Source organism: Physeter macrocephalus, chromosome 11, assembly GCF_002837175.3.
Source record: "Physeter macrocephalus isolate SW-GA chromosome 11, ASM283717v5, whole genome shotgun sequence".
Lineage (NCBI taxonomy): Eukaryota > Metazoa > Chordata > Mammalia > Artiodactyla > Physeteridae > Physeter > Physeter macrocephalus.
The window spans coordinates 10,487,756-10,514,683 of record NC_041224.1 but is presented as its reverse complement, the minus strand read 5'-3'; the positions used below and the strand labels follow the sequence as shown (position 1 = coordinate 10,514,683).

At 45.6% G+C, this 26,928-nt stretch overlaps 1 protein-coding gene across 3 annotated transcripts in view; it reads right to left on the bottom strand.

Moving 5' to 3' along the window:
- Positions 1-26,928, bottom strand: part of LOC102990317 (ras suppressor protein 1) — a 57,926-nt gene that overhangs the window by 4,070 nt on the left and 26,928 nt on the right. For all 3 annotated transcript variants that reach the window (XM_024116364.1, XM_024116366.2, XM_024116365.3), the window contains one exon: positions 6,711-6,831. In XM_024116364.1, coding sequence (XP_023972132.1) covers positions 6,711-6,831 — 121 coding nt within the window. The remainder of the gene's footprint in view (positions 1-6,710; positions 6,832-26,928) is intronic.

Here is a 26,928-nt window from a genome sequence, read left to right as displayed (position 1 = left end):
CGCAGCAACGAAGACCCAACGCAGCCAAAGATGAATAAATTTATATATATAAAAAAAAGATACATCTGAAGCCTCGTAGTTTTCACACTTCTGCTTCATTTGCTTTCACGTATTCCTCCCAATGGGAGACCACCCCCCGCAAAAAATCACTTTTTTTTTGTTCGTTTTGCAACTACTAATAGTAGTTCAAAATCATCTCTAATTAGAATCAAGGTTGCGCAACTGGAGAAAGCCCGCGCGCAGCAACGAAGACCCAACGCAGCCAAAGATAAATAAATTTATATATATAAAAAAAAGATACATCTGAAGCCTCATAGTTTTCACACTTCTGCTTCATTTGCTTTCACGTATTCCTCCCAATGGGAGACCACCCCCCGCAAAAAATCACTTTTTTTTTGTTCGTTTTGCAACTACTAATAGTAGTTCAAAATCATCTCTAATTAGAATCAAGGTTGCCAGGGACCGGGGGAGGGGGGGTGGGGAGTTGTTTAATGGGTATAGAGCTTCAGTTTGGCAAGATGAGAAACTTCCAGAGATTGGCTGCACAGCAATGTGAATATATTTAATGCTTCTGAATCACACACTTAAAATAGTTAAAAGGGTGTATTTTATGTTATGTGTATTTTATCACAATTGAAAGTTTTTAAATATATGTATACATTCCAATGAAAGCTAAGGAAAGCTAAGGAAAATATTTTCCTATTACGTTGTATTTTCTTCAAGACTCTTATTTTTCTTAATGTGGTTCCCTTCGAACACACTTAAAACCCGATTAAAAAAAAACCTTTTTTTAATCTAATATAAGGCTGACAGATATTGAAAGGTGGGAGGGACCGTGACACTAAAAATAACTTTAGACACCAATCCTCCTCACATGAGATACAACCCTGTTCAAACCCACCAACCAGGCCTCCGAAGAAATGGCTGATGGCAGAGAAAGAAACCTAGAAAAAAGCGATGTCCACCTCTTGATGGGTATAAAATCTTAGGTTAACTTTACACTTAGCAAAATAACCTCCACTACCATTTACTATACTGCCAACAACTAATATTTTCTATGAATTCACAATTTGTGAGGGAAACTTATGTCAAGTGCTTCACCTGGGTCTTCAAAACTATCGTGGAATGTCGGCGGAGCAGTACTTATACTGATCTTGGAATTCTGCGATGAAGTCACAGGTTAAGACAGGTTAAGTACCAAGGACCCCTGACTCTACTGATGAGAATGACAGGTATCTGAGAGCACCCAGCACTCGTGGAGGCCAAGGCACCCCTAATCCCTGGACCCCAACGTGAGGATGCTGAAAAAATTGAAGGAAAAGAATCAGAGACAGTGAGAAAGGCATAGAAGTATACATCAGGCACTTCTTTCTTTAAACCTTGCTCTAAGTTACCCATTTTTGAAAACGACCAGTAAAGTTTTTCTTTCCAAACACAGAAATACACTTTTGAAACATAAGGTGCAGGAAATCCACGCTTTGACTTTCTTAGCGGGAAGAGGCATCTCACCAAAGAGAGAGCGCTCTTGTCCAATCTCCAGCCTGTCCCCCCCTCCGGGTGGCAAGAATGGACTAAACAGCAGGTTCCCTTTCTCCTCGAGCGACAAACCAATCCCCCCAACCTGTCAGGAACTCGGCAGAGCCCCGGCGCTGTCGGCAGCAGTGACAGCAGCGGGCCCGCGAACCCGGAGGGCAGAAAGGAAGCCCTAACTTAAATGCCTCAGAAGGCCTGGAAGCAGAGTCGGTTCCACTGCCAGCAATGCCAGGAGCGCAGGACCTGTTCCTCTGGACACCAGCACACACACAGCGACCGACCGACAGCCGGCTCCCTGGCACTGTCAAGGGATGCACCGTCATGCACTGCCTACCCCGTAGGGGGCGCTCACGTCCATCTCCAGCTACATATGGGAGCTGCTTTTTTTTTTTTTTTTTTTTTTTCAATTTTTATTGGAGTAGAGTTGATTTATAATGTTGTGCTAGTTTCTGCTGTACAGCAAAGTGCATCAGTTATGCATCTACATATGTCCCCTCTTTTTTAGATCCTTTTCCCATATCGGTCACTACAGAGTATTGAGTAGAGTTCCCTGTGCTCTACAGTAAGTAGGTCCTTACTAGTTACCGATTTTATATAGAGTAGTGTGTCTACGTCCATCCCAGTCTCCCAAATGTATCCCTCCCCCTGGGAGCTGCCTCTTTTTAGGGCGTCCCTCTTTTTAGGGCGTCCCTCCAGCACTCAAGGTTGCCCTGAGAGGTGACAGCAAGGGGAGAGGAAAAATACACCTGGGATGGAAGTCCAGCTCCAGCACTTGCTGGCTGGGTGGCCTTGGGGAACTTATTCGCTTCTCTGAGACCCAATTTCCTCAACTGTAAGAGGAGGGTAGCGATACCCTCCCAGCAGGACTGCCTGGAGGAGGAGAGAGAAGACATGGGAAGCCCCTGATGCGATTCCTGGCTCCCAAGTAGGTTCTCAAGAAACGATGGCTACAACTGCAACTGGTTTTCAGGAAGTTTGAGAGAAATTTTGATTCCGCCTCAAAGAGGCGAGCTCACCGTGGAGAGCCTGAACCATCAAGGATGGTTTCCCCATCTGCTTAATTTCCAATCGATTCAGGTGTTAAAGATAAAGCTGCTTAGGACTCAACCATGCCCAATGGTTTAAGTTCTTCTGTTTGCAGGTAAGCATTTTTCAAATGCTTATGGAAACGGGAAGACACCCACGTACAGTGGAGAACTTTATAAAACCGGAGAGTCAGAGGCTGTTTGACATCTTTTCTCTTTCCTCCTCAAAAGCTACAGGAAGGCCTATACGAGCACTTCCCTTTTGGAACACTCTGATCTCCAGAGGTCCTCTGGGGCTTCTCCTGATTCAATAAAACCTTCTTGCCTGAAAGGCAAGTATTTTTCTCTCCTCCACAGATGACGTGCTCACATACTTAGCCAAACAAACAAACAAACAAACAAAAAACAAAAACCCACAAACACTAAACACTGCGCTCAGTGAAAACTTTCACGTCTTCACAAGACAAGCTTCATCATCTCACTAGGTCAAAAGTTATTCCAGAAGAGCTGGCACGATGCTCCTGCCATGAGGTTATCCCCGAAATGATGATCCACTTGTAACCTATGTAGCTTTACATTTTTTGTCAAATAACTCAGCACAATGGATGACACTGAAAGAATGAAGAGCATAATTCAACTTTCCGCTCTTTATTCAGCTGGCCTAAAAATCCTTTCCAGTTTTGAGATCATCAGAATAAATAGCAAATAGGATATAAAACTTTAAAATCAACTTCTGGTTGAACGCGCAGTTTGGGTTATGCCTGTACGTGGCCTAACTGCTCTGCTGTCGTAGGGTCTCCTGTGTGTAGGCTTGTTTTATTATTATTCTGGTTGTTTATTCTAAGGAGTCCTCTGTGCCGTGCCTTGCCTTCACCAGGGGTATGTAGGTATAATTCTTCATGCCATTCGAGGACAGAGGTACCATTTGTGGAAACTCATCTTAATTCCTTTCCCAGAGAACTAAGAGCTGTGTTCAAACTCTGACAACCCCATCTGTGTAGCTACGTACTTAAACACAGAAAGTGCTACACAATCAATAGATCACCAGGAGCCAAAAATGCAAACAGCTCCAAAGACGACAAAGAGGCAACTCAGATGTGATTGATAAAAAAAGGAAAGTTTACAACTCTGTCCTGAGGCGTCCTGAACCCAGCCAAACAAAACCTGTGCTCCTTATCTTTCCCCCTAAGCTGTCTCCACCTCGGTATCAGCTATCCCATCCCATCCCATCCCAACCGTACTGCCTCGTCGACTTGACCGCTTACATCTATTTTTCATGTGAGATTCCTCCCCCGCCTTCACTGTCCCTGCCCTAGTTCACCAGGAAGGCTAACCTGGCGGCCTTCCGGGTCTCCTCTAACCTCTCCTCCGCGTGATCCTCCCACGAAAATCACCTCACCTCGTCTCAGGCCCCGCCGCTCCCCCGTGCACACTCCCCAACGGCCGGGTAAGACCAGAACTCCTTCATCTGACACACACGCCCTCCATTAGCCACGACAGACATGTATTTCTCTACAGGCTGTTTCCGCAACTGTGAGGTACGCTCCCTGAGGGCCGGACAGCCAGCACCTGAACAGCGCCTGGCACGGAGCAGAGAGCTCAAGACACGCTCACGGAATACACAGCAGACTCGTGGGCTTCTCTGCCTGGCCTCACCTCCCCCCGCCTCACCCTTTACACTCAGCGACCCCATGCAACTTGCAACTCCTGGGACGGAAGTCGTGCTTGCAATCGGAGACACCTTCCCCCTCCTGGTGAGTCTTCTCAGCCCTGAGTCTCGGCTCTGAGACGACCCCCTGCAGGAACCCTTCCGAGAATCTCACCTGAAGGCTAACGTGCTCCCTGTTGCCGTCTGACAACCTGCCACACTCGGCGAGCCAGCTGCACCCCGGCCCTGCTCACTGACAGCCGCCCTGCCTCCGTCCTGAAGGCCAGGGACAGCGACTTTCACCATCGATCCCCAAACAAACGAGGTTCCTGATGCAGAAAAGGCAATTACAGGGCTTCCCTGGCGGCGCAGCGGTTAAGAATCCGCCTGCCAGTGCAGGGGACACGGGTTTGAGCCCTGGTCCGGGAAGATCCCACGTGCCAGGGAGCAACTGAGCCCGTGCGCCACAACTACTGAGCCTGCGCTCTAGAGCCCGCGAGCCACAACTACTGAAGCCTGCGTGCCACAACTACTGAAGCCCACGCGCCTAGAGCCCGTGCTCTGCCAACAAGAGAAGCCCACGCGCAGCAACGAAGACCCAACGCAGCCAAAAATAAATTAAAAAAAAAAAAAGGCAATTACATAGTCCTGAGATAAATGAACCCATATATAAAACAATGATGGTGCTAAAAGTGAACATTTAGGTACGGCTTGCTATGCGCCAGGTACTATTCCTAGCACTTTTTTTTTTTTTTTTTTTTTTTTTTTAGTGAAAGAAGGTTTATTCAGGGAGATACACACTCCACAGACCGACTGTGGGTCATCTCAGAAGGCAGGAGACGCCAGCGTACGGGGTTGTCAGGTTTTTTAGGGGTGGGTAATTTCAGAGGCCAATGTGTGGCAGGAGTATTCCACCTGTTTTGGGGAAGGGGTGGGGCTTTCCAGGGATTGGGCCCCCGCCCACTTTCGGCCTTTTATGGTCGGCCCCGGAAGTATCATGATGCCTGTGGGTGTGTCATTTAGCTGACGTGTTACAATGACGTTTACTGTGGCTCAAAGTCTAGGGGAAGTCGACTCTCTGCCATTTTGGACCTTACCTATAACTATTAACTCACCTAGTAAATGAAGAGGAGATTAACAGTAAGAATACATATGTCTAGTACATACGTCTTGTCTTAGCGTCTTTCTTATATGCAAATGAAATATTAGGACTTCATAATTTTCAAATCAGAGATGTAAATGGAGGGTCCTTTCTTTTCTGCTCTGCCAGATGGGTATACAGTCTCTCTATTTGTAGGAGGAAAAAGCTATCTGATATCAAGTGACTTTTCCCCTCCTCTAAACCCTACTTCCCCTCAGACCTTAGGAGAAAAGAATGCTCACGGAGCTTACAAAGAGCGTCTCTCAACCAGCGTGAACAGCAAATTAAGAGCGTCTAACCAGACCCCTGGTGGAAAAACATAAACTAAAAATCAGTCCATGAATGATTTTTTTTTCATGACTGCTTCCTAGTAAATTGATAAGTACCTGGCCCGCGTCTATAGCCATGCCATGTAAATCACGAATGGAATCACAGCACTCAGTGGCTATAATTTAATGAATGTATTATTCTACACAGAGGATGAGGGAAGAGTGGGCAGTTCCCTTTAACAGCTACAACAATGAAGCTGAGATTCCTAAGTCCAAGTTCTGGGTGGCACCTATGGTGTCTGACGGACAAGGGACGGACCCCCAACGATGGGGTTCTCTGCCGAGCTCAGCCAGTAACCTCAGGGGCCATCAGCAGCAAGTCACTTAACCTCTTGGAAAGGGCTTGGCTTCCTTCCACAGAATGAAGGCAGTAATGCCTGCCCTTCCTCCTTCCCAAGTGTTAAGAGGGTCAAATACCAGTAAGAGGACTCTGAAAACTGTAAAGCATTATAAGAACACAAGGTACTATTATTATTCACTGCACCCTGACTCTGCAACCTCAGCTGAATCAAAACTCCTCTCTTCACCTTTGTATAAAGAGAAACACAGGATTATAACATCTCGACTGTAAAAAAGAAAAATTGTTAAGAATCAATGAAGCAGTGTCGGGAAATGTATCCTCCCGTCCGTAGATAAGGAAGGTGCTTTGGACACTATTTCTACACTACACAGAGAGAAAAAAATCAACCATATTACAATTGGTCTGCACAGTTCATGCTAGCTATGCAAATAGGTCCCTTCCCGGGCAACAGAAAGAAAATTTTGTTGGAAACAAAATACAATAAAAAGAAGACTCCCTTATTGCAACAATTAGCTTCTCAATTACTGCGCGAACAGATATGCGCTAATGTAGGCCATTGGAAGGATGTATTAAAACAATAAAACTTTTTTTAAAACCTAAATTACAGAAAGAAATTAGAAATCAGCTTCTCCTATGTAATCCGATAAATGGCAAACCCCTCCCTCGCCCTTGCCCACACCCCCCTTTTCAGCCCCTCCTCTTCCCAGTTTCCCTTCCCCTTCAGGAGACTCACCCCAGGTTCAGGTGTTTGAGTTTCTGAAGGCTGCTGATCTGCGTGGGCAGCTCCTCAATCTGGTTGTTAAAAAAGTTAAGCACTTCCAGATTCTTCAGTTCTGCTATGTTCGGTGGCACAGCTAGGGAAACAGAAACGCTGAGTGTGAAAGCGGGAACATTTGTTTTCCTCTCAAATGAGAGAAAGATGAAACTCCAGCACGACCATCTTGTTCACGTATATACATCTTACTTAATTTCTGTAGGTGTTTCTTAGGTAGTAGCTCACCACCCGGTAGCCATGGAAATGTTTCTTCAAAGGGCAGAAGAGAATTTCTGTGCCATAAACAGTCCATAAGCGAACACTGCAGAGCATTATATACTTCTATTTTTTTAATTTTAATTTTTTTTCCTCCCAGTTTTATTGAGATACAATTGACACACAGCCCTATATAAGTTTCAGGTATACAGCATAATGATTTGACTTACACACAACACGATTATCGCAATAAGGTTAGTGAACATCTATCATCTCACAAAGGTACAAAAGAAGAAGAAAAAAAATGTTTTTCCTTGCGATGAGAATTCTTAAGATTTACTCTCTTAGATGTAAAATTATACTTTTATTGTTGTCATGTAATGGCTACTAAGTGCAATTGTCTTCTTCCTTTGGGTTTCCTCACATCTCCACCAAAAGAAAGTCAGCAAACTCCAAATCCCTTCCCGAGTAATGTATCATCAGCTGTTTCAATAATCTGCTATCTGAAGAGCTGTTCTCTTAACACTGGACTCAATCACAGTGATTTTTAAACTCAACCGTGAATGATGAAACAGTCAACCTACTTAGTTTCTGATTTTGGCCTCTGGCCTTGGCACGTTGATCAACACACACCCTCCCCCTTATATCAGATTAGCAACATATCACACAGCACTGTTATACAGCCGTATGAAAAATCAACTGAGTAGCATGATATGAATATGAGTATACAGGTCAAGGGTGGTTTATTTTATAAACCATGGGGGAGCTGAAAGGTTCCTCCCTCCCTAGAGTATACACCTGCCAATACAAATGTAAAAGCCAAAGGCATCTTTACCTCAAAAGTACTCTCAGCAGAAAGCCTTGCAATAGACTGTACTTCATCTACCCCATTTGCTGCTTCAGTCTTTCTACAAACACTGGTTACGGGCCACCAGCTCATCCACGGTTCATGTAAACTCTTAATACCAAGACTATTCAGGTAACTGAAACCATGGACAAAGGCCTTGGGTACAAGAGAAGAAAGTGTTATGTCTTACGTCAGTACATCTTCTTCCCATCCCAACACCCCCTCCAGGGGTGCCCCAGAAGACTGGGGAAACCTGGGCGCACTTTGCTTAGAACCACGACCAAGGTGTGCATAGCATTTCCAGACAGACACCTGAGATATTTAAGAAGACAGCCATTCCAATAACTCCAGTGGGTCACTCTCAGGGGAACAGAAATAAAGTGGCAGGCACACAGCTCGTTACAGTTCTGGGTCATCATTTTCAGCTTTATAAGAAGTCTAAGGTATCGATGAGCTGATTTCTTTTAGAGGGAAGCAGGTTTGGTAAAAGTTAAGAGAAACACATCTGCTGGAGGAAGGGATTGTGAAGATTACCAATCAGTCTGAACTAAGACACTTGGGACGAGGCAGTGGTCCAGATGGAAAATGAGCAAAGGCGTGGATTAGTTACTCACTGAAGAGGCTGGTTGTGAGGACGGAGATAAAAGTGCAGCTTTTAATGGGATAAGCAAGGCAGCTGGGGACACCCTGCAGCACCGCGTTCTCCGCATTCTCTGCCGCCAACGTGAATGTAGGTGAGCCCTATCTGGACGATATGGCTGCAAAAGCATATGTCTTTAGGTGTCTCCGACGCCAACGTGAATGTAGGTGAGCCCTATCTGGACGATATGGCTGCAAAAGCATATGTCTTTAGGTGTGTCATCAATAGCACACTCTTGCGGGAATGAATGGTATCCACTTTGTGTAAAGGACCACGAACAAGTTCATCAGGCTGTACCTGCGAGGCTTCTAGGTGTTCGTTCACCCGTTCTCTCTACCTGGACCCTGAAGTGTGTAAAGTGCAAATCTACAGATGATTACAGCCCTGCTCAGAAACTTCACCCTTTCCCCGTTCACCCTCCAGCTACCACTAAGCTGAACGTAGGTGAGCCCTATCTGGACGATATGGCTGCAAAAGCATATGTCTTCAGGTGTGTCATCAATAGCACACTCTTGCGGGAATGAATGGTATCCACTTTGTGTAAAGGACCGCGAACAAGTTCATCAGGCTGTACCTGCGAGGCTTCTAGGTGTTGGTTCACCCGTTCTCTCTACCTGGACCCTGAAGTGTGTAAAGTGCAAATCTACAGATGATTACAGTCCTGCTCAGAAACTTCACCCTTTCCCCGTTCACCCTCCAGCTACCACTAAGCTTCTCTCCCTGTGCATTCACCTGATTAGTTTGAAGAGCAATAAAGAAAGTTAGTGCAACCAGGAGAAAATGATGGTCTCAATTTAACCACAAACCAAGAATAACGCAGCCAGAATTACTGCCACCTTCCTGAAGTTACTTTGCCAATGCAATTAAACGCTGGTCCGAAGGTATCGCCTTTTCTGACAGGATGAGAGATTATTTCACTCTCCTTGCTAAATCAGTCCAATTTAAAACCACAAATTATGCTAAATGTGATTTAGGGCTTTGTTTTGTGGACACAAACAATAACCCCACATTCAATTTACTCAACCTCTCCCAGATTTTTGGTGCGCATGTGAATTTCTTGCTAAAGACTCCATTCAAAGGAGAAGGGGAAAAACTTACACAGCTAATAAATAGTCTTCCGAAACTACAGAAACCAGGCCCCCTCCCCTGCCATAGTTAAATCCAAAAGAAATTAACCTTCAGACCTATCTGGATGGGATAACCTTTGCTCTTTCAACAAACATTCAGAGAATGCTATTTCGTGCACAGAAGCATAAACTTTTAGCACCCAGCGTTTCAATGCTTTTGGCAAAAAGTAACAGAGGCATGCTATCTAAAGAAAGTAAGTTACAAAAGAAGGGGTATCAGAGTCATCAATGGAGACAGGTCTAGTGCCTGGAAAGCAAACTAATCCCAACAAAACTGTCCATAAAAAAATAACCAGTTAACAATATGAGTTAACAGCTGTGCGGTAACTAAATCATATACACAGATCCACGAACAATTTACGAAAAGCTATTTTAAAAAGGGAGCAGCAATGTGTCACCAGTCAGAATATCCTGGTGGAATTTTCAAAACAGCTACGTGACATGCTAGCAAGAAGCAGCATTTTAAAATATAACCAAGCAGGGACTTCCCTGGTGGCGCAGTGGTTAAGAATCCGCCTGCCAGTGCAGGGGACACGGGTTCGAGCCCTGGTCCACGAAGATCCCACGTGCCGCGGAGCAACTTGGCCGGTGCACCACAACTACTGAGACTGCGCTCTAGAGCCCGCGAGCCACAACTACTGAAGCCCGCGCACCTAGAGCCCGTGCTCCACGACAAGAGAAACCACCGCAATGAGAAGCCCGCGAACCACAACGAAGAGCGGCCCCCGCTTGCTGCAACTAGAGGAAGCCCGCATGCAGCAATGAAGACCCAACACAGCCAAAAATAAATAATAAATAAAAATAAATAAAATATAACTAAGCAGTGAGCATCAATATATTTTTTATCATGCATCTGAAGTGTTCCTTTTTCATCCATCTGTCCAGCTTCTGACCACGACCCCCCAGCAGTACACACGCAGCCTACAGAGAACAAGGAGCTGAGTCCACAAAAGAAACAGAGGGGCCGCGTAATGGAAGGACCCAGGAGGCCTGGCCTGCTCCTCCCGGGCTGGCTCTGTACTCCCCGATCAGTCCTGAACTCGCTGTGTGTCCTTACCTCAACTCACAACCTCTCTGGGCATCCGTTTCCTCCAGTAAAAAAAGAAGACTGGATGATGACCATTTCTACATTCCCTTCCACCTGGCTTTAGCATTCTAGGATTCTAAGAGCTGGATTGCGAAAATCAATGATATGGATTTAAATAATGCAACAAACGGGGCCCTCAGTGAGGAAGCTCAGCCATGCAGAACTTTGCTTATGACAGAGAACTCAGTATCATTTTCTGTCGAACCAATGATGGCTGCTTCAATTTGGAGAATTCAGTTGCTAGAGGAGGTTGCAGAAAGGCCCCTCAGGACTCTCAGGTGTGCCCTGTCTCCTACATGCCACTCTCTGCTTTGGTCAGAGGATCGGTGACTGCTGGGGATGCTAGGCCCAGAGCACCTGCTGTGTTCGGAAAAGGGGACAAACATGGCGTCACGGCACCCCAGGAACTACGCACGCCCAGAGACGGATCTCGGCGTGTCTTCTGGCATTTGTAATTATTCAGACTAACAAGCCCAGGAAGACCCTCCCTTCCTTCAAGTCCTTCTCAATCTAACAACCTGAAAATTATTCTAGAGTTTCTTCTAGAGAACCATGTACGCTTCAATTTGGAGAATTCAGTTGCTAGAGGAGGTTGCAGAAAGGCCCCTCAGGACTCTCAGGTGTGCCCTGTCCCCTACATGCCACTCTCTGCTTTGGTCAGAGGATCGGTGACTGCTGGGGATGCTCTAGGCCCAGAGCGCCTGCTGTGTTCGGAAAAGGGGACAAACATGGCGTCACGGCACCCCAGGAACTACGCACGCCCAGAGACGGATCTCGGCGTGTCTTCTGGCATTTGTAATTATTCAGACTAACAAGCCCAGGAAGACCCTCCCTTCCTTCAAGTCCTTCTCAATCTAACAACCTGAAAATTATTCTAGAGTTTCTTCTAGAGAACCATGTACCGGCCCAGACTCAGCAATCAGCCACTGCACGGTTTCTGAATGGTTCCACGACAGGAAACCTGAAGTGCCTGAGGGGGCTCGCCTAACCTCCATGAACATCTCTTTACAAAGCTCCGTGGGGCAGGAGGCACTGGATGGACACAGGAGACAGACCAGAGGTCCAACCCTAAGAACCCACTGACCCAGCGTTACTCGTGAACAGCACGTAACTCCTCCTAAAAGGACACGTATCTGTCCTTATCGGTTACGTGCAGGAGAGGTACAGCCACCGGACGCTGCACAGATGAGCGTATTCACAAAATCAATGCCACCTTCAGGAACATGCTTCCCCCACTAGCTAACAGCAGCCAACCATTTCTCCAACGTAAGAACCTAAATCAACTATTGTTGTAGCAACTGGAGCTTTGCTCTAAGAGCATTTTGTTCTAGGATATACAATTAACCACTGCACAATCAATACCATATTTTCTTAAAGGCTTTTAGGAGTTCGTTCACACAATGATAAACAGCAGGAGATGCTCTGGGGCTGGGCGGGCCAGGATGCAGCCGCTAGTTACGTGTGGCTATTTCAACTTAAATCTAGAGTGCGGGACTTCCCTGGCGGTCCAGTGGTTAAGGCTCCACGCTTCCACTGCAGGGGGCGCGGGTCCCATCACTGGTCAGGGAACTAAGATCCCGCACGCCGAGAGGCTCGGCATGAATGAATGAATAAATGAATCAATCAATCGATCTAGAATGCGTATGTAAGTTGGTGTTGCCTCTAGGGAAAAGGAGTATGGCGGTTCCTCAAAAAATGAAAAATAGAACCATCATATGATCCAGCAGTTCCACTTCTGGGTATTTAATCCAAGGAAACAAAATCACTATGTCAAAGAGGTATCTGCACCCCATGTTCCCTGCAGCATTATTCACAAGAGCCAAGATATGGAAACAACCTAGTTGTCTGTTGACAGATGAATAAAGAAAATGTGATACACAGACATTCATTCTCTCTCTCTCTCTCTCACACACACACACAAACAACAGAATACTATTTAGCCGTAAAAAAGAAGGAAACCCTACCCCGTGCAACAACATGGATGGACCTTGAGGGCATTATGCTAAGTGAAGTCAGTCACACAGGGAGAGACAAATACTGTATGATCTCACTTACATGCAGAATCTGTAAAAACAAAGCAACAACAAAAACACACCAGAAAACCTCAAAGCAAAAGAGATCAGATTTGTGGTCACCAGCAGTCCTGAGGTGGTGGGGTAGGAGGTGAGGAAGCTGGATAAAGGTTTTTTTTAAAAAAAAAAAAAAAAAAAAGAAGAATAAATAAATTTAAACCTAGATTAGTTGAGATGAAATACAATCAGTAATTCAGTTGCTTGGTCACAGGAGCCACATTTAAAGACCTTGACAGCCACATGTAGCTCGTGGCTACCATACTGGAGAGCACAAATACAGAACATTCCAATCACTGCAAAGTTCTGCTGGACAGCACTGCTCTAACACAGGGGGCCTCTGGAATCTAATAAGAAAGGAAGGGAGGGAGGGAGGGAGGGAGGGAGGGAGGGAAGAAACAAATGAACTTATCTGCAAGACAAAAACAGACGTAGAGATATTGAAAACAAACATGGCTACCAGAGGGGAAATGTGTGCGTGTGTGGCAGGGATAAGCTGGACGCCTGGGATGACCACACATACCCACCACTACGTATGAGACAGAGAACCAACAAGGACCTGCTGTAGAGCACAGGGAACTCTGCTCAATACTCTGTGATAACCTCCACGGGAAAAGAAGCTAAAAAAGAACGAATACGTGTATATGTATAACTGAACCACTTTGCTGTACACGTGAAACAACAGTGTAAATCAACCGTACTCCAATAAAGTTTTTAAGATAAATAAATAAAGCAGTGGGCCTCAAAGCCTCATGTACATCAGAATTACTGGAGGGCTTGTTAAAACACATATTGGGGGGGTTACCCCAGAGTCGCCGATTCAGTAGTTTGGGGTGAAGTCCAACAATCTGCATTTCCAACCAGTTCCCGGGGGACGGTGCCGATGCCGGTCTGGGAACCCTATTTTGGATCAGAAAACTTTAAAGTCAGAGGTGACATGAAAATCATGAATCCGATACGTACGTCCCTTACGGCACACAATCTTGTGGAATCAGATTATAATGATCAATCGGATCCCAGTTAGGACCCCTCTGCCACCCCAGTGAGCTACTGAGACTAGGGGCCGATGGAATGGGAAAACAACAAAGACGAAAGACACTTCAGGCGGCGAAAGCACCCAACCTGGGGGCTGCCATCAAGCCACTGCCCATCACCGCCTGCCTTCCCACACAGCTCGTTCCCGCGAAATCCGTGCGGGGTGGTACGGATGACGCTCAGGGGGAGACAGCACCGAATCCCCTGGTCCTCCAGACCAAGTCGCCCGGCAGCAGCTCGTCACGCCCGCGTGTGCTCCCTCGGCGGGGTACCACTCGCTGTGCCTCTGGCCTTGGAGACCCTGCGGGTCACTGTAGAACAGGGGGCAGCAGCGACGGCGGAGGCCACCCAGCTGGGCTGCAGCCGATCCGGGGGCTTTTGAGCTAGAGCATCCTGCGGCCCCCGAGGCAAAGAAACAGAACCGCGAAGGGTGACGGGCTCCGGGTGCAGCAGGCACCTCGCGACCCACAAGGACAGGCGCTCGCCGGAGCGCAGCCCACGGAAGGGCCAGGGGGTCACGGCGCTGAAAACAGGCTCCCCTCCAGCTACAAGAGGGGAGGAAGAGCGCAGGCCCCAGCTGCCGGGAGCCCGGAAGCTGCTGGAACACGAGGAGGTTCTTGTCCTCAGCACGGGCATGAAGTCTGGAAGTGAAGTCTCCCCACCGTCTCCACCGAACTCCCCTGACGGCGCTTCCTACAGCGTCACCCAGGCTGGTTTCGGCTCTCGGTGACCCCTGCAAAGGAGCACACCTAGACCAGAGCGTGGAAACCAGGGGTCCCTGCCCGCATGCCTCTCTGAAACCCCAAATCAGTGGCTCAGCCGTCGCCTCCTTCACGGGGAAGCGGTGGGATGCCGGCCACCCCATGTGCAGAAGACGAGGGAGCCCCCGAGCAGGGACCTGACGGGAGCCGCGGCCCACAGCGAGACGGAGACCAGGACCCAGCCCGCGACGGGCACGCGCCCGGCGTTGCCAGCGGTGAAATGCTACCATCTCGGGCTCACCTCCAGGAACACCAAAGTGCCCCTGACCCACGGGCCAAACAATGCCCAAAGATCCCACGTGGGATAGGGTAGAGCAAAGTAAATCCAATAGCACTGCTTCCCCAAACCTGACATATTTATACTAAAAATAGGAGAGCTGAGGGAATTCCCTGGCGGTCCAGTGGTTAGGACTCGGCGCTTTCGCGGCCGAGGGTGCGGGTTCAATCCCTGGTTGGGGAACTAAGAACCTACAAGCCATGTGATGTAGCCAAAAAAAAAAAAAAAACTGGAGATTTTTGTCTGTCGTCATAACAAATAAAAATGCCCAGTCGGATTGTTACATGCTTCTGCTGCTGTATAAAATTTCTTTAACAAAGGATACAGGGATGGTAGAAGAAACTTCAAATGGGGCCAGTTATGCTGATTCCTGAGTTACACTGCTGCAGTGAAGTTATTAGGAAAATGACCAAAAACATCAGCACAGATGAAAATGAGGGAGAGTATTTGTTACGCAGTCAGTGGGGCAAGAAGACCATTTGAGAAGAAATGGTGAGAAAGCAAACACTGCTTTGCCCCCAATATTTGATGAATATGATATTGGGTAACAACCATCCCCCTTCACCCTGGTGGGAAGACACCAAAGGAACAGAAACTCTATGAAATGTCAAACTATATGAAATCTGAATTGGGCCTCTCTTGGTCAGAGTAAAAGGAAAGCCCTTTTAATCCTTGGCTACGATAGCTGGAAGGCATTAAGTCTATTCACACCACAGAGGTAATGTCTAGGCCAATTATATAGATGCCAATTCTCTCAGCAAACTAGGAATCGCCGTCCTGAATGCCATTTTAACGACTGCATGTACAGAAGAATCTCCTCACTCTTGCAAATAATTATGCTCCTCAGAATTTTATATGCAAAAAAAAGGTCATTTGTACCTATCGTGATTAATGACTTTTGTTTTCTGGCCAAAGACGCGAGGTGGATAATGAACTAATTATATCTTAGTATAAGAATTTGAAGTTCAAAAGTATACTGATGATACCAGCTTTATAGGTTTTATGGGATTTCCCCCAGAGCAGCTATTAACACAGTGGATTAGGGTAGTTACAGGTTATTTAAAAACATAAAGATTATGGACAGTAAAGCAAATCCTCATTTAACAGGATCTTCATGTTCCTCAAGGTAAAAATGAAATAGCAAAACAGCTAAATAGCCACCCAACAATGGCCAAGATCCCCCAAATATGATTAGCATTATAAGTGACAAAAGTGATGCTTTCAGTTAATCAGTGGTACTTACTGAGCTCCCACACCTAAAAGGACATACTTAGTGTATCCTATCATGGGCCTCCTTAAGATTCTGCAGCTCAAGTAGTTTTACTAACCAGAACTATCCCTGACTTAATTTACTGCACACACACACACACACACACACACACACACAAAATGGTCCCACTTTTTCAGCCACAATGAGAATAATCAAGTATACAAAAATTAGGGGAAAAAGTTACAAGCAAGCAGTAAGACAGATTTTATAGTATAAAGCCTAACATGCAAAAATATCTATCCCTGGGGTGTAAAAAGTGTGTACACATAGCCAAACACATCTTCTGAAAAGCTGACAAGCATGGTTTTCTGCTCCTCTGAGGACGCAAAATTTAGCTGATGTCTGAATCCTGCATTAAGTTCCCAGAAGGAACAAGGAACAGTCCATGCAGCTTTCAGGTGTCCTCCCAGACCAGGAATTCTTTTAGGAACACACCTTCGAAATCACGCTCCAGTGCAGAGGGGCTCCAGCATCAACTAGGCAGGACATCAATAAACAGCTTTAATTTGGGAGTTGGGTTGGAGCAGCGGCCCTAAGAGGAAAGGCAGTGACCTTCAACGGCCTGGGAGGAGGTGACATCTAGTGAAGGACGAGAAAAGGATGGAGGCTCCTTCCTCTAGCAAAGATGCCTAAGAAGTCCGGAAACACGGAAAAGAGCGAGGAAGGAAAGAACACTGAATAAAGGTCAATCAATCAATGCAGAAAGCAGGCTCAGGGACACAAAAAGAGTTATCTAGGCTCTTCAACTTTAAAAATTATTATAATGTAGTATTATACACACACTCTCTCAATCCTCAATTATTAAGAGGGAGATTGGACAAATCCAATTCTCTCACACACACACACACACACACACACACACACACACACACACACACACGCCCGCGCATACATCCAGGAGCTCCCTTAAGCACACCCTCAGGAATTTTTCACACACACACACACACACACACACACACACACACACACACAAAACGCTTTGCCAACAGTTCACGTCTTCTTTTACAATTAACAATTACTTCAGCAAATGGATACATAACAAGGTCCTACGTACAGCACAGGGAACTCTATTCAATATCCTGGGATAAACCACAATGGAAAAGAATATGAGAAAGAATGCATATCGATGCATACTTGAATCACTTTGCTGTACAGCGGAAATTAACACAAGATTGTAAATCAACTAGACCTCAATTAAAAAAAAAAAAAAAAGAATGACTTCAGCAAGAGGGCGGCCACACGGGGCTGCTTCTCCTCCTCCCTTGCCTTACGTTTCGGCGGTGATGAAGGGGTCCACGAGGCAGAAGGAAAGCGGGTGGAGGAAGATCCCCGGGGCTGGAAAACCCACACTGTACCTCTGTCAACTCCCCTTCTGACCGTGGCTATGGCTTTAACCTTAGGCAGTCTCCCTGCTCTTCCGCTTGAACAAGCGATGAGCCGGGGCCAGTGTCCGGTCCACGGAGCTCCGAGATCCCCCCGAGCGGGGCGTTCCTGCACACGGACGTCGTCAGGGGGAGGCAGCAGGGGAAGGAGCGGGGGGGCACAGAGGCTCAAAGCCAGAGTGAGGCCCCCAACCTCCAGCTCCGGCTCCTCAACCAGGTGAAGCCTGCTGCCTCCCCTGGATACAGAGCAAGGCCTCCAAAACCAACCCTTTCTTTCACACTCAGGTCATGGTCTCTGGGGATGTGGTCTTTCGAAGCTAAAGAGCTGTGGACGCCTTACCCTTTAGTCTCCACACGGTTGGCCGGAAAGAAGGGCTTTGCGGAGAAAGATGAGAACGCATCTCCACTTTTGGAAGGAAGAGCACGACTGGGCGAGAAGGGTGGGCACTGCTGCTAAGGATCAGGTGCCTGGGACAGAGGCTTCACGGGCGGGAAAAGCCTAAAGGCACAGCAGAAGGTTAGACAAGAAAGTTCAGATCCACAACAGGAGAAAATGGGTCGACGGGTTTGTTAACTTGGGGTCCACTGTATCAGAGCGGCGTTTTGTCCTGTTGGGCTGACTGACAAAGAGAAAGAAAAACTGAAAACAGAAAGGCTTTCTCAATGTTCTACTGGAGTTGAAAACATATATGTACATACACACGTACCCTAGTGGCATACCTCCGAGATGCTGCGGGTTCGGTTCCAGACCAGCACAACAGAGTGAGTTTCCCGCGCGCACAAACGTTTACACTGTAGTCTCTTAAGTGTGTGCAACAGTATCATTTCTTAAAAAAACAACCAAATTCTTAACTGGGTGAAAAAATACTTTATTGCGAAAAAGAGCCAACCGTCATCTGCGCCTTCGACGAGTTACAGCAGTGATAGCAGAGATCACTGATCACAGACCCCACCATAATAGATTTATTTAATAATAAAGAGAAAGTTTGAAAAATGGTGAAAATTGCCGACATGTGACACAGAGACATGAAGTGAGCAAACCGTGTTGGAAAAATGGTGCCAAAAGAGTTGCTCAGTGCAGGGCTGCCACAAACCTTCAATTTGTAAAAACACGAAGTATCGGTGAAGCTGAATAAGGCAAAGTGCGATAAAAGGAGGTCTGCCCGCATGTGTGTTTCACTCAAGGTTACAAATTCTTATTTCATAAAATTTAAATTGAAGCATGTAAATCAGATGGAGCTTATGAGCACTTTTTAAAAGCTATCACAGGGCTTCCCTGGTGGCACAGTGGTCGAGAGTCCGCCTGCCGATGCGGGGGACGCGGGTTCGCGCCCCGGTCCGGGAGGATCCCACGTGCCGCGGAGCGGCTGGGCCCGTGAGCCGTGGCCGCTGCGCCTGCGCCTCCGGAGCCTGTGCTCCGCGACAGGAGAGGCCACGACGGTGAGAGGCCCGCGTACCGCCAAAAAAAAAAAAAGCTATCATAAAAAGAATGAGTTTCACACGCCTTAAAAATCACCGTTCTGAAGTTTTGCACATATTTCCAGGAAACATCCCATTTAAGATACAGGATTGGTGTATCCACACTGCGAATATACTAATGTTATCCCTCCCCTACTCAAGGTTTCTAAATCTGAGCTCCATGTGCCCCTAAAAAATTCATGGATGGTTTTAACAGGATCTACAAACCTGCTGAAATTATAAGGATTATGTGCGATTTTCTAGGAATCACGGACACAGCTTTCACCCTACTCTTAAAAAAGGTGAGTTATGAAATGTCAAGAACTGCTCTAAAAGAATGTATATCACCAAGTATTGCACCTTTTAGAATATCTGCTCCCCCCGCCACCATGATACACATGTACACACACATTACCTAGAAGAGAGAGTCAGCAGATGATTCATATAGAAACTTTTGCTAGTAAATAAATTCCATTTGAGGGTTCTATTGTAAATAGTAAAAGACAGCCAGGACATGGAAGCAACCCAAATGTCCATTGATGGAGGAATGGATAAAGAAGGTGTGGTACATATATACAATGGAATACTACTCAGCCATCAAAAAGAATGAAATAATGCCATTTGCAGCAACATGGATGGACCTAGAGATTGTCATAATGAGTGAAGCAAGTCAGACAGAGAAGGACAAATATCGTATGATACCACTTATATGCGGAATCTAAAACAAACGGTACAAATGAACTTATTTACAAAACAGAAAAAGAATCACAGCTGTAGGAAACAATCTTACAGTTACCCGAAGGGGACGGGGGGAGGGATAAACTGGGAGATTGGGATTGACATAGACACACTGCTACATATAAAATAGATAACTCATAAGGACCTACTGTATCGCACAGGGAACTCTACTCAATTCTCTGCAAGGGCCTATATGGGAAAAGAATCTAAAAAAGAGAGGAGATATGTATATGTGTAACTGATTCACTTTGCTGCACAGCAGAAACTAAAACAACATTGTAAATCAACTAGACTCCAATAAAAATTTTTTTAAAATTTTTTAAATTTTAAAAAAATAGTAAAAGAAACCCTTTCCAAGATCAGCTCCCCACGGTGGGTGAGCTAGGGTTTGGAAAGTGACAGGTTCCATCAGCCCGCACATAATGCTCTCCACAGCCTGCCACCTTTCTGAAATTCCCATAAGTGAAGTCGTTCCATTTAAAAATCTATTGTGGAAGAATTAACACACTACCCTTAGCTTGCTTCCTCTTAGCACAGGGCAGGACTCCAAGAAGAGGAATTCTAGAGTAGGTACATTTGGGATGGTGGGGCTGACATGAAAGAGATCAGAGGATGACAAGTGTCTGAGCGGAGGATACAGCTGCATCGAAACCCACCTTCTCCAACTTCACCCGCTGGTCTTGGAATGCGCTGGTTCTGGACCACGGGGCCAACAGATGCTTCCATGTGACGGCCCTGCATGCTTCCTTACTAAAACCCAAAATAACAAACTCCCAACTACAGGCGATTTTTTAAACGGTACCTAACCAATGGCACCATCGGAAAGATACTGGTCGATTAATAGCTGTCTGGCTCAATACTGTGTATACATTTTTTTCGAATGCAATCTTTCAAATGATGGCACAGGAACAAATTGATGAATGTGCACTAATTAAAAAAATAAGCTATTGATCAAAGCCTCTGTATTATAAATACCTTCGTACTCTGTTAAAATGCAAACAGCAAGTTGTTTTGATACTGTCACAAGGTAATTTCATGACAGAGGCGATTTATTTTGCATATTCTCCCTCATAGTTTAATTTCATACAAGCCATGCACAAGAACTTTTGCATAAGGCATGACAAACAATCTATGAAAGAGGAAATAACTAGACACTTGGCAATAGGGAGGTGCTGGAAGACTGGTGAAGGTCATTCTTATAAGTTGGGACAGTTAATTTTTCTCATTCATCTCAACAATCTATTACGTCTGTCGAAAAGGGTTTCAATTTATTATGCTTTTTAAAAACTGCTCACTTTTCTTCGTTATAATTGGACCTGCATATTTTGAGACTGCAATATTTTCATGCAAAATATGCTCCCTAATTCCTTTATAATAACACGTACAGTAGAGATCCTATCAATATATACATCTGCATAAAATCTTAAAACATTACATCAGCTTCCATGTGTTTAGAATATTATCTTTATAAAGAAGTTACTGAAATCACTAAAGAAAATACCCTAGTATTTTCTTGTTCATTATAATTTTGAACTCATATATAAGCTATAACTAATAAGAAATAGTCCGTTAAAAAAAAGAAATAAGTTTTGCCATCGCACTTAGGTTTACTGCCTGCCTAGCCATTTCCAACACATTAAATGACAAGACAGGGTCACGGTTAAGGCTTCAAATGGCCCGCAAAGCTGCTAAAATCTCAAGAGAATGTTTCACATGACAGTTAAAAGTTCAAAGTATAAAACTAAACAATTACATTCAGAGACCCACACTTATGAAAGGTTTACATAGAGCTGGTTGTTCAATGTTTGCGCAAAGCAAAAAGACATCCTTTGCATCTTGCAGAAAATGATGAGGGTTTAGTCCTTAACATGCACGGGTCACAAAATGAAAATAAATACTGTTGTCCTATTTAAGGTGCTGGCAATATCTGTGCATAGGTTTGGCTGTAAGAATAAAATTCTTTTTAAAATTAAGAAAAGCATCACATTGAAAAATTAATGCTCAGGGGTTGTTTAATCAGTAATTCATTTCATAATGCATAGTATTCTTCCCTGCACAGTGGCATTCAGTAAAAGAATCATCTAAATATGCACAAAATGCACGGTTATTTTTAAATTAAAATCTAGTCACAAAAAAAAATAAAAAAAAATAAAATAAAAAATATATATATTTTAAACTTCTTTCTTCCACAGGAGAAAAAAAATCTCATATGTACTCAATACGAAAAATACTATAAAAGGTAATAAAATTCTCTCACTTTAAACAGACTGGAAGAAAAGTTTCTAACATGAGAAAGTAGCCATAATAAACACTAAAAATGACATGTGACACTGAATGTATACTTAAATTTTGGGAGCCAAACAGAAAAATAACATACCTCCTTATCTACATTAATTATGGCAAAACTGCATTATGTAAATGGCAGTAGTAACATCCCTGTTGGACGGAGCCGAGAAGCTAGCAAAAAAATTTCGTCTGACAACATAAATTTGGTTTCTAATCTTTTAGTACAAGATGAGCAGGGAAAGAAAAAAAAAAGTAACGTATCCCAACAGTGACCTCTAGTGGACAAGTCTTAAAACGGTTGTCTCAGAAAGAAATTCCTCTTTCAGACTGAAAACAAGCAGAAAAACATTTACAAAGCTAATACTCCCAAATACCATAAAAAAACCAGGGATCAGATAAGGCGCAGACTGAAAAAGACTCATCTAACACTGGCTTATTACAAGGGAGGGTCATCACAAAGGCAGGAGAGCAGAGACACAGGAAGATCACCTTTGAAATAATGCTGCGTCCCCGTCTTAGAAACACTGAAAGCAAGAAAGCCCTTGAGTCTATCATCTCGGACTGCTGGGACTTAGCAAAACGCACCACCTACCAACCCCCTAATCAACCGGCATTAACTGAGTGTCTATTTCATGTTCTGCACGCTTTGGGCACTGCTGTAGGATGGTACAATATATAAGCATATGACAGGGTTCCTAATTTCAAGAAACTTAACCTACAGTTCAATCTATGAAAATATTAGTAAATCATTTGGGACCTTAAATATATAAAACTAAGCGAAAGAGTAGTGGGCTCCAAACCCGGAGACCTAGGATAGTATAGGTCTTCACACTTCCCTTTGGAGAAGTGAAACTCAGCTGAGCCCACAAGGGTTGCTGGGTGGAAAAAAAACACCCATGGGTGGTCATGATACAGCTTTCCCCACCGCGGCTCCTTAGGTGTCCCCAAGGAGCACAGGCACACCTTGGGGACAATGCAGGTTTGGTTCCAGACCACCCATCACGATAAAGAGATTACTGCAGTAAACTGAGTCACACGAACTTTTGGCTTCCTGGCGCCTGTAACAGTTATGTTTATACTATCCTGTCATCTATTAAGCGTGCAAAGCATTATGTCTAAAAAACAATGTACATACCTTAAAAAGTACTTTATTGCTAAAAAAAAAAAAAAAAAAAGCACGAACCATCATCTGAGCCTTCAACGAGTTGTCATCTTTTTGCTGGTGGAGGGTTTGAAATACTGCGAGAATTACCAAAGTGTGACGCAGAGACACGAGGGAAGCAAATGCTGTAGGAAAAAAATGGTGCCACCGGCCTTGCTCGACGCAGGGTTGCCACAGACCTTCAATCTCCCAAAACAAAACACAATATCTGCCAGGTGCAATAAAGCGAGGTCTGCCTGTACCATGCCAGCACACCATTCCTTACCCATGAAAGGGCCCCTATAAAGGGGACACAGACAGCAATTTCTAGGACCTCAGGTTCTGCTTCTTTAGAGCACTCACAGCCCAGCCCATCTGAAATGAGCCCATAAGTAGTTAAGAAACAGAAGTGTGTCGTGGTCACAACTAACCAAGTCCGTTAACCAGCTGATCCTGAGGAAACTATCAGGTTCCTACACTGACCACTTCACGGAGGCCAGCTGTTTCCCCCCGGCCCTGCTGGTCCTGTCTGCCCCCTCCCGTCAACCACTACCGCTTTCTATGAGGACTGACTGGGAAGCCGCTGTGCACTCCGCATCAGGCCTTAAAGAAGAATAAGAGGGACTTCCCTGGTGGTCCAGTGGCTAAGACTCCGTGCTCCCAATGCAGGGGGCCCGGGTTCGATCCCTGGTCGGGGAACTAAGATCCCGCATGCCGCAACTAAGGAGCCCGCATGCCACAACTAAGAGCCCACATGCCACAACTAAGGAGTCCACATGCCACAACTGAGACGTGCGCACGCCGCAACTAAGAGCCCGCAGGTGGCAACGAAGACCCGGCGCAGCCAAATAAATAAATAAATATGAAGGAAAAAAAAAAAAAGAACAAGACATGGTCCCTGCCTTCAACCAAGCTTAAGATATCTCTGGAGAGGAAGGAACAGGAAGCAACAGGAGGACAAGGAAGGGCCACGCTGGTGTCAAGAGTCTATGAACAACAGGCATTGGGGGAAGAGAGAGCTCCGGTTGGCCCTGGCCGGCAGGGGAGCGGGTGCAGGTGGAGGCGGGGGGGGCGGGGGGCAGGCAAGGGAGGAAGGAGGGGTGGGGCGGCCTGGCGTCAGAACCTCAGCTTCCCTCTGAAGCCAGAAAAGCACCTCCCTCCAGTGCCCAGAGAGCTACCTGTCCAGTCACGGCAAAAACGCAGAAGGAAAAGATTCACTCGCAACTCGGCCTCCCACTCCTTCCGTGCGTTGCGGGAACGTGTACCTGGGCAAGTTGCCGCCGGCAGGGTCGCCCCCCAGTCACTGCACCAAAACCCATCAGCAGGGCCCCAAGGCCCCGGTTTAAACGTCAATCGTGTCGCTGTAATAATGAGGACCCTCTAACCGCGATCACACTGACCATGCTGGAAGACGTTTACGAACTCTTGTGTCGAAAACGTCAAGAACTCCCACTCACAAAATCTTGGGGAATTTAGGGGTCATCAGCCCGCTTCCCCCTTCCACGTGGCCTCAGTCGCACTGCGTTGAGCGGACCCACTGATGTCAAAACCGCCAGCATGAAAAGGTGCGAGTGCTACACTGTTCCAACGGCCCTACAGACACCGACTCAGGTCCGTGGAGTCAAGAGCTGTCCCCAGACCAAGGTCCCAGTGTGACGAAGCTGGTGATTCATTCCCTAAGTACACAAGAGGAGACGTCACGACAGCGTAACTGGCACACGAAGAGAAAAGCACGCACACTTTTGCAAGATGAGAGCAGTGCTGAGGGGTTCACCTTTTGAGTCTGAGTTTGAATGCAGTGCTGTCAGCCAGTCCCCGTTAAAAACCACGGAAAGTGAAAGACACTGATAAAAAGTGACAGGAGGGTGGGCACACCCACCTCTGTGTAATACATATTTATATTTCCATCAAATGGACATATTTACTATAAACACTGGAAAAACCATAGCAAAGCCATTCATTTAAATGCCAGAAAAACAGTAAAAGATGCTAATTTGACCTTAGTGGAACAGATCAGGTGTCACTGACACCACTCACAGGGACTTGAAACAGAATTTACCAAGACGACTAATTAGAGCTTACTGGATTAGGTCAAGAGTGTCTCAAATGGGAGAAAGGGGAAAAAAAAAAGAAAAAAAAAAAGGAAGAAAGAAATAAAAAGTTTGGATCCATGCACAGCGAACCTCTGTAACAGCAGACACAATTGAACTCTGAATTTATGCCTCCCCAAATTCATCTCATGTTGCATGCCCGCAAAGACAAACTGATCCCCTGATCCCTGAGACTTCTCTCTTTGTGGACATTTAAAAAGAAATAAACTACAACCTCCTGAAAGACTTTTTACGGACCAGATCAATTAATGGTATAATAGGAATAAAACATGTTTGGCTTTCTTGTTTAAATGGAAACTTCTGCTCTGATGATGATGCAAGATCTAACGGCAGCAGCAAGCTGCACAATTAAGAAATATGTCCATGAGCTAAACGACAGAGAGCTTCGGAGACCTCTGCTCGCAACATCTGGGGGAATTCAGGGATCATGCAGTCCCCGCTCCAAAACAAACCGCAAATCCCCTCCGAACCGGGATTAGGGTCCCAGCGAAGAGCAGGACCATTTGTTACAGAAACAATGAAAGTGGCAGCACATTACCTGTTACGAGAATGATGACACGTGACTTGTCAGCCTCACCTTCGGTTGCTGGGGCCCCCAATACGCAAACATGACAATTGTGCCCCTCTGCCCTTGCCATACAAACATGTGCTTTTTGCTAGAAATGAACTAATATGCCTGTCTGCTGCACACGAGGGGCCCTAACTGCCACTCAATTCTCAGTAATCAACAGCTCTGTGACATTGCTTCGAGCTGTATATAATGCACACACACACATAAATTCGCAACACAAATCCCTCGACATGACATTCTGCTTGGTTTCACTGGACGTGGAAAGCTCCCTAACAAATTCCGGCCACACGATTAGAAAAATCATTCAAGTCTGCAGGAAATACGGCAAGCGCAAAGAAGTGACCGTCAATTAGAAATCAGACGGCAGGGTGGGTCGCCGTCATTAAAATTCAAGTCTAGTCTGCAGGAAATACGGCAAGCGCAAAGAAGTGACCGTCAATATCAAATCAGACGGCAGGGTGGGTCCCGGTCATTAAAACCTTTAAAGCCACAGCTCTAAAAATAAAATGGCCCACAATTATTCACAGAAGATACGCTTTACAATGAGGTATGAAATCTACTATATGTTAACCGTACCACTGCCAATGGCCAGGACAATTTTCCTTGGAAACCAGACTCAAGAACTTGAAAAATGCAGAGACAAGCTTATATAATTTTTACAACTCTGGACTTTTCTTCTCGCCCCATCAAGCAGGGAAGAAAAGTATAGCAACAGTTACATTTTCCCCTTTTGAGGAGAAAGTATAAATGAAAGCAAATAACTCTTATTCTAACATTTTTTAAAAATTTATTTATTTATTTTTGGCTGCGTTGGGTCTTCTTTGCTGCGCACGGGCTTTCTCTAGTTGCGGCGAGCTGGGGCCACTCTTTGTTGCGGTGTGCGGGCTTCTGGGAAGCCCCCCTCTTTTTGATAAGTTGTTTTTTTTTTTTTTTTTTAATAATAATTAAAGTCTCAGCATTTCAGGTCACTGCAGCATTTACCATGCCCTAAGGGGACCATTTCCAGACAAACAATGTCACTGTCTTTCTTCAGTTTACACACATGATAGGGAAGAATCCTCAAAACAGAGCAAACTAGGGGCTTCCCTGGTGGCGCAGCGGTTGAGAGTCCGCCTGCCGATGCAGGGGACGCGGGTTCGTGCCCCGGTCCGGCAGGATCCCACGTGCCGCGGAGCGGCTGG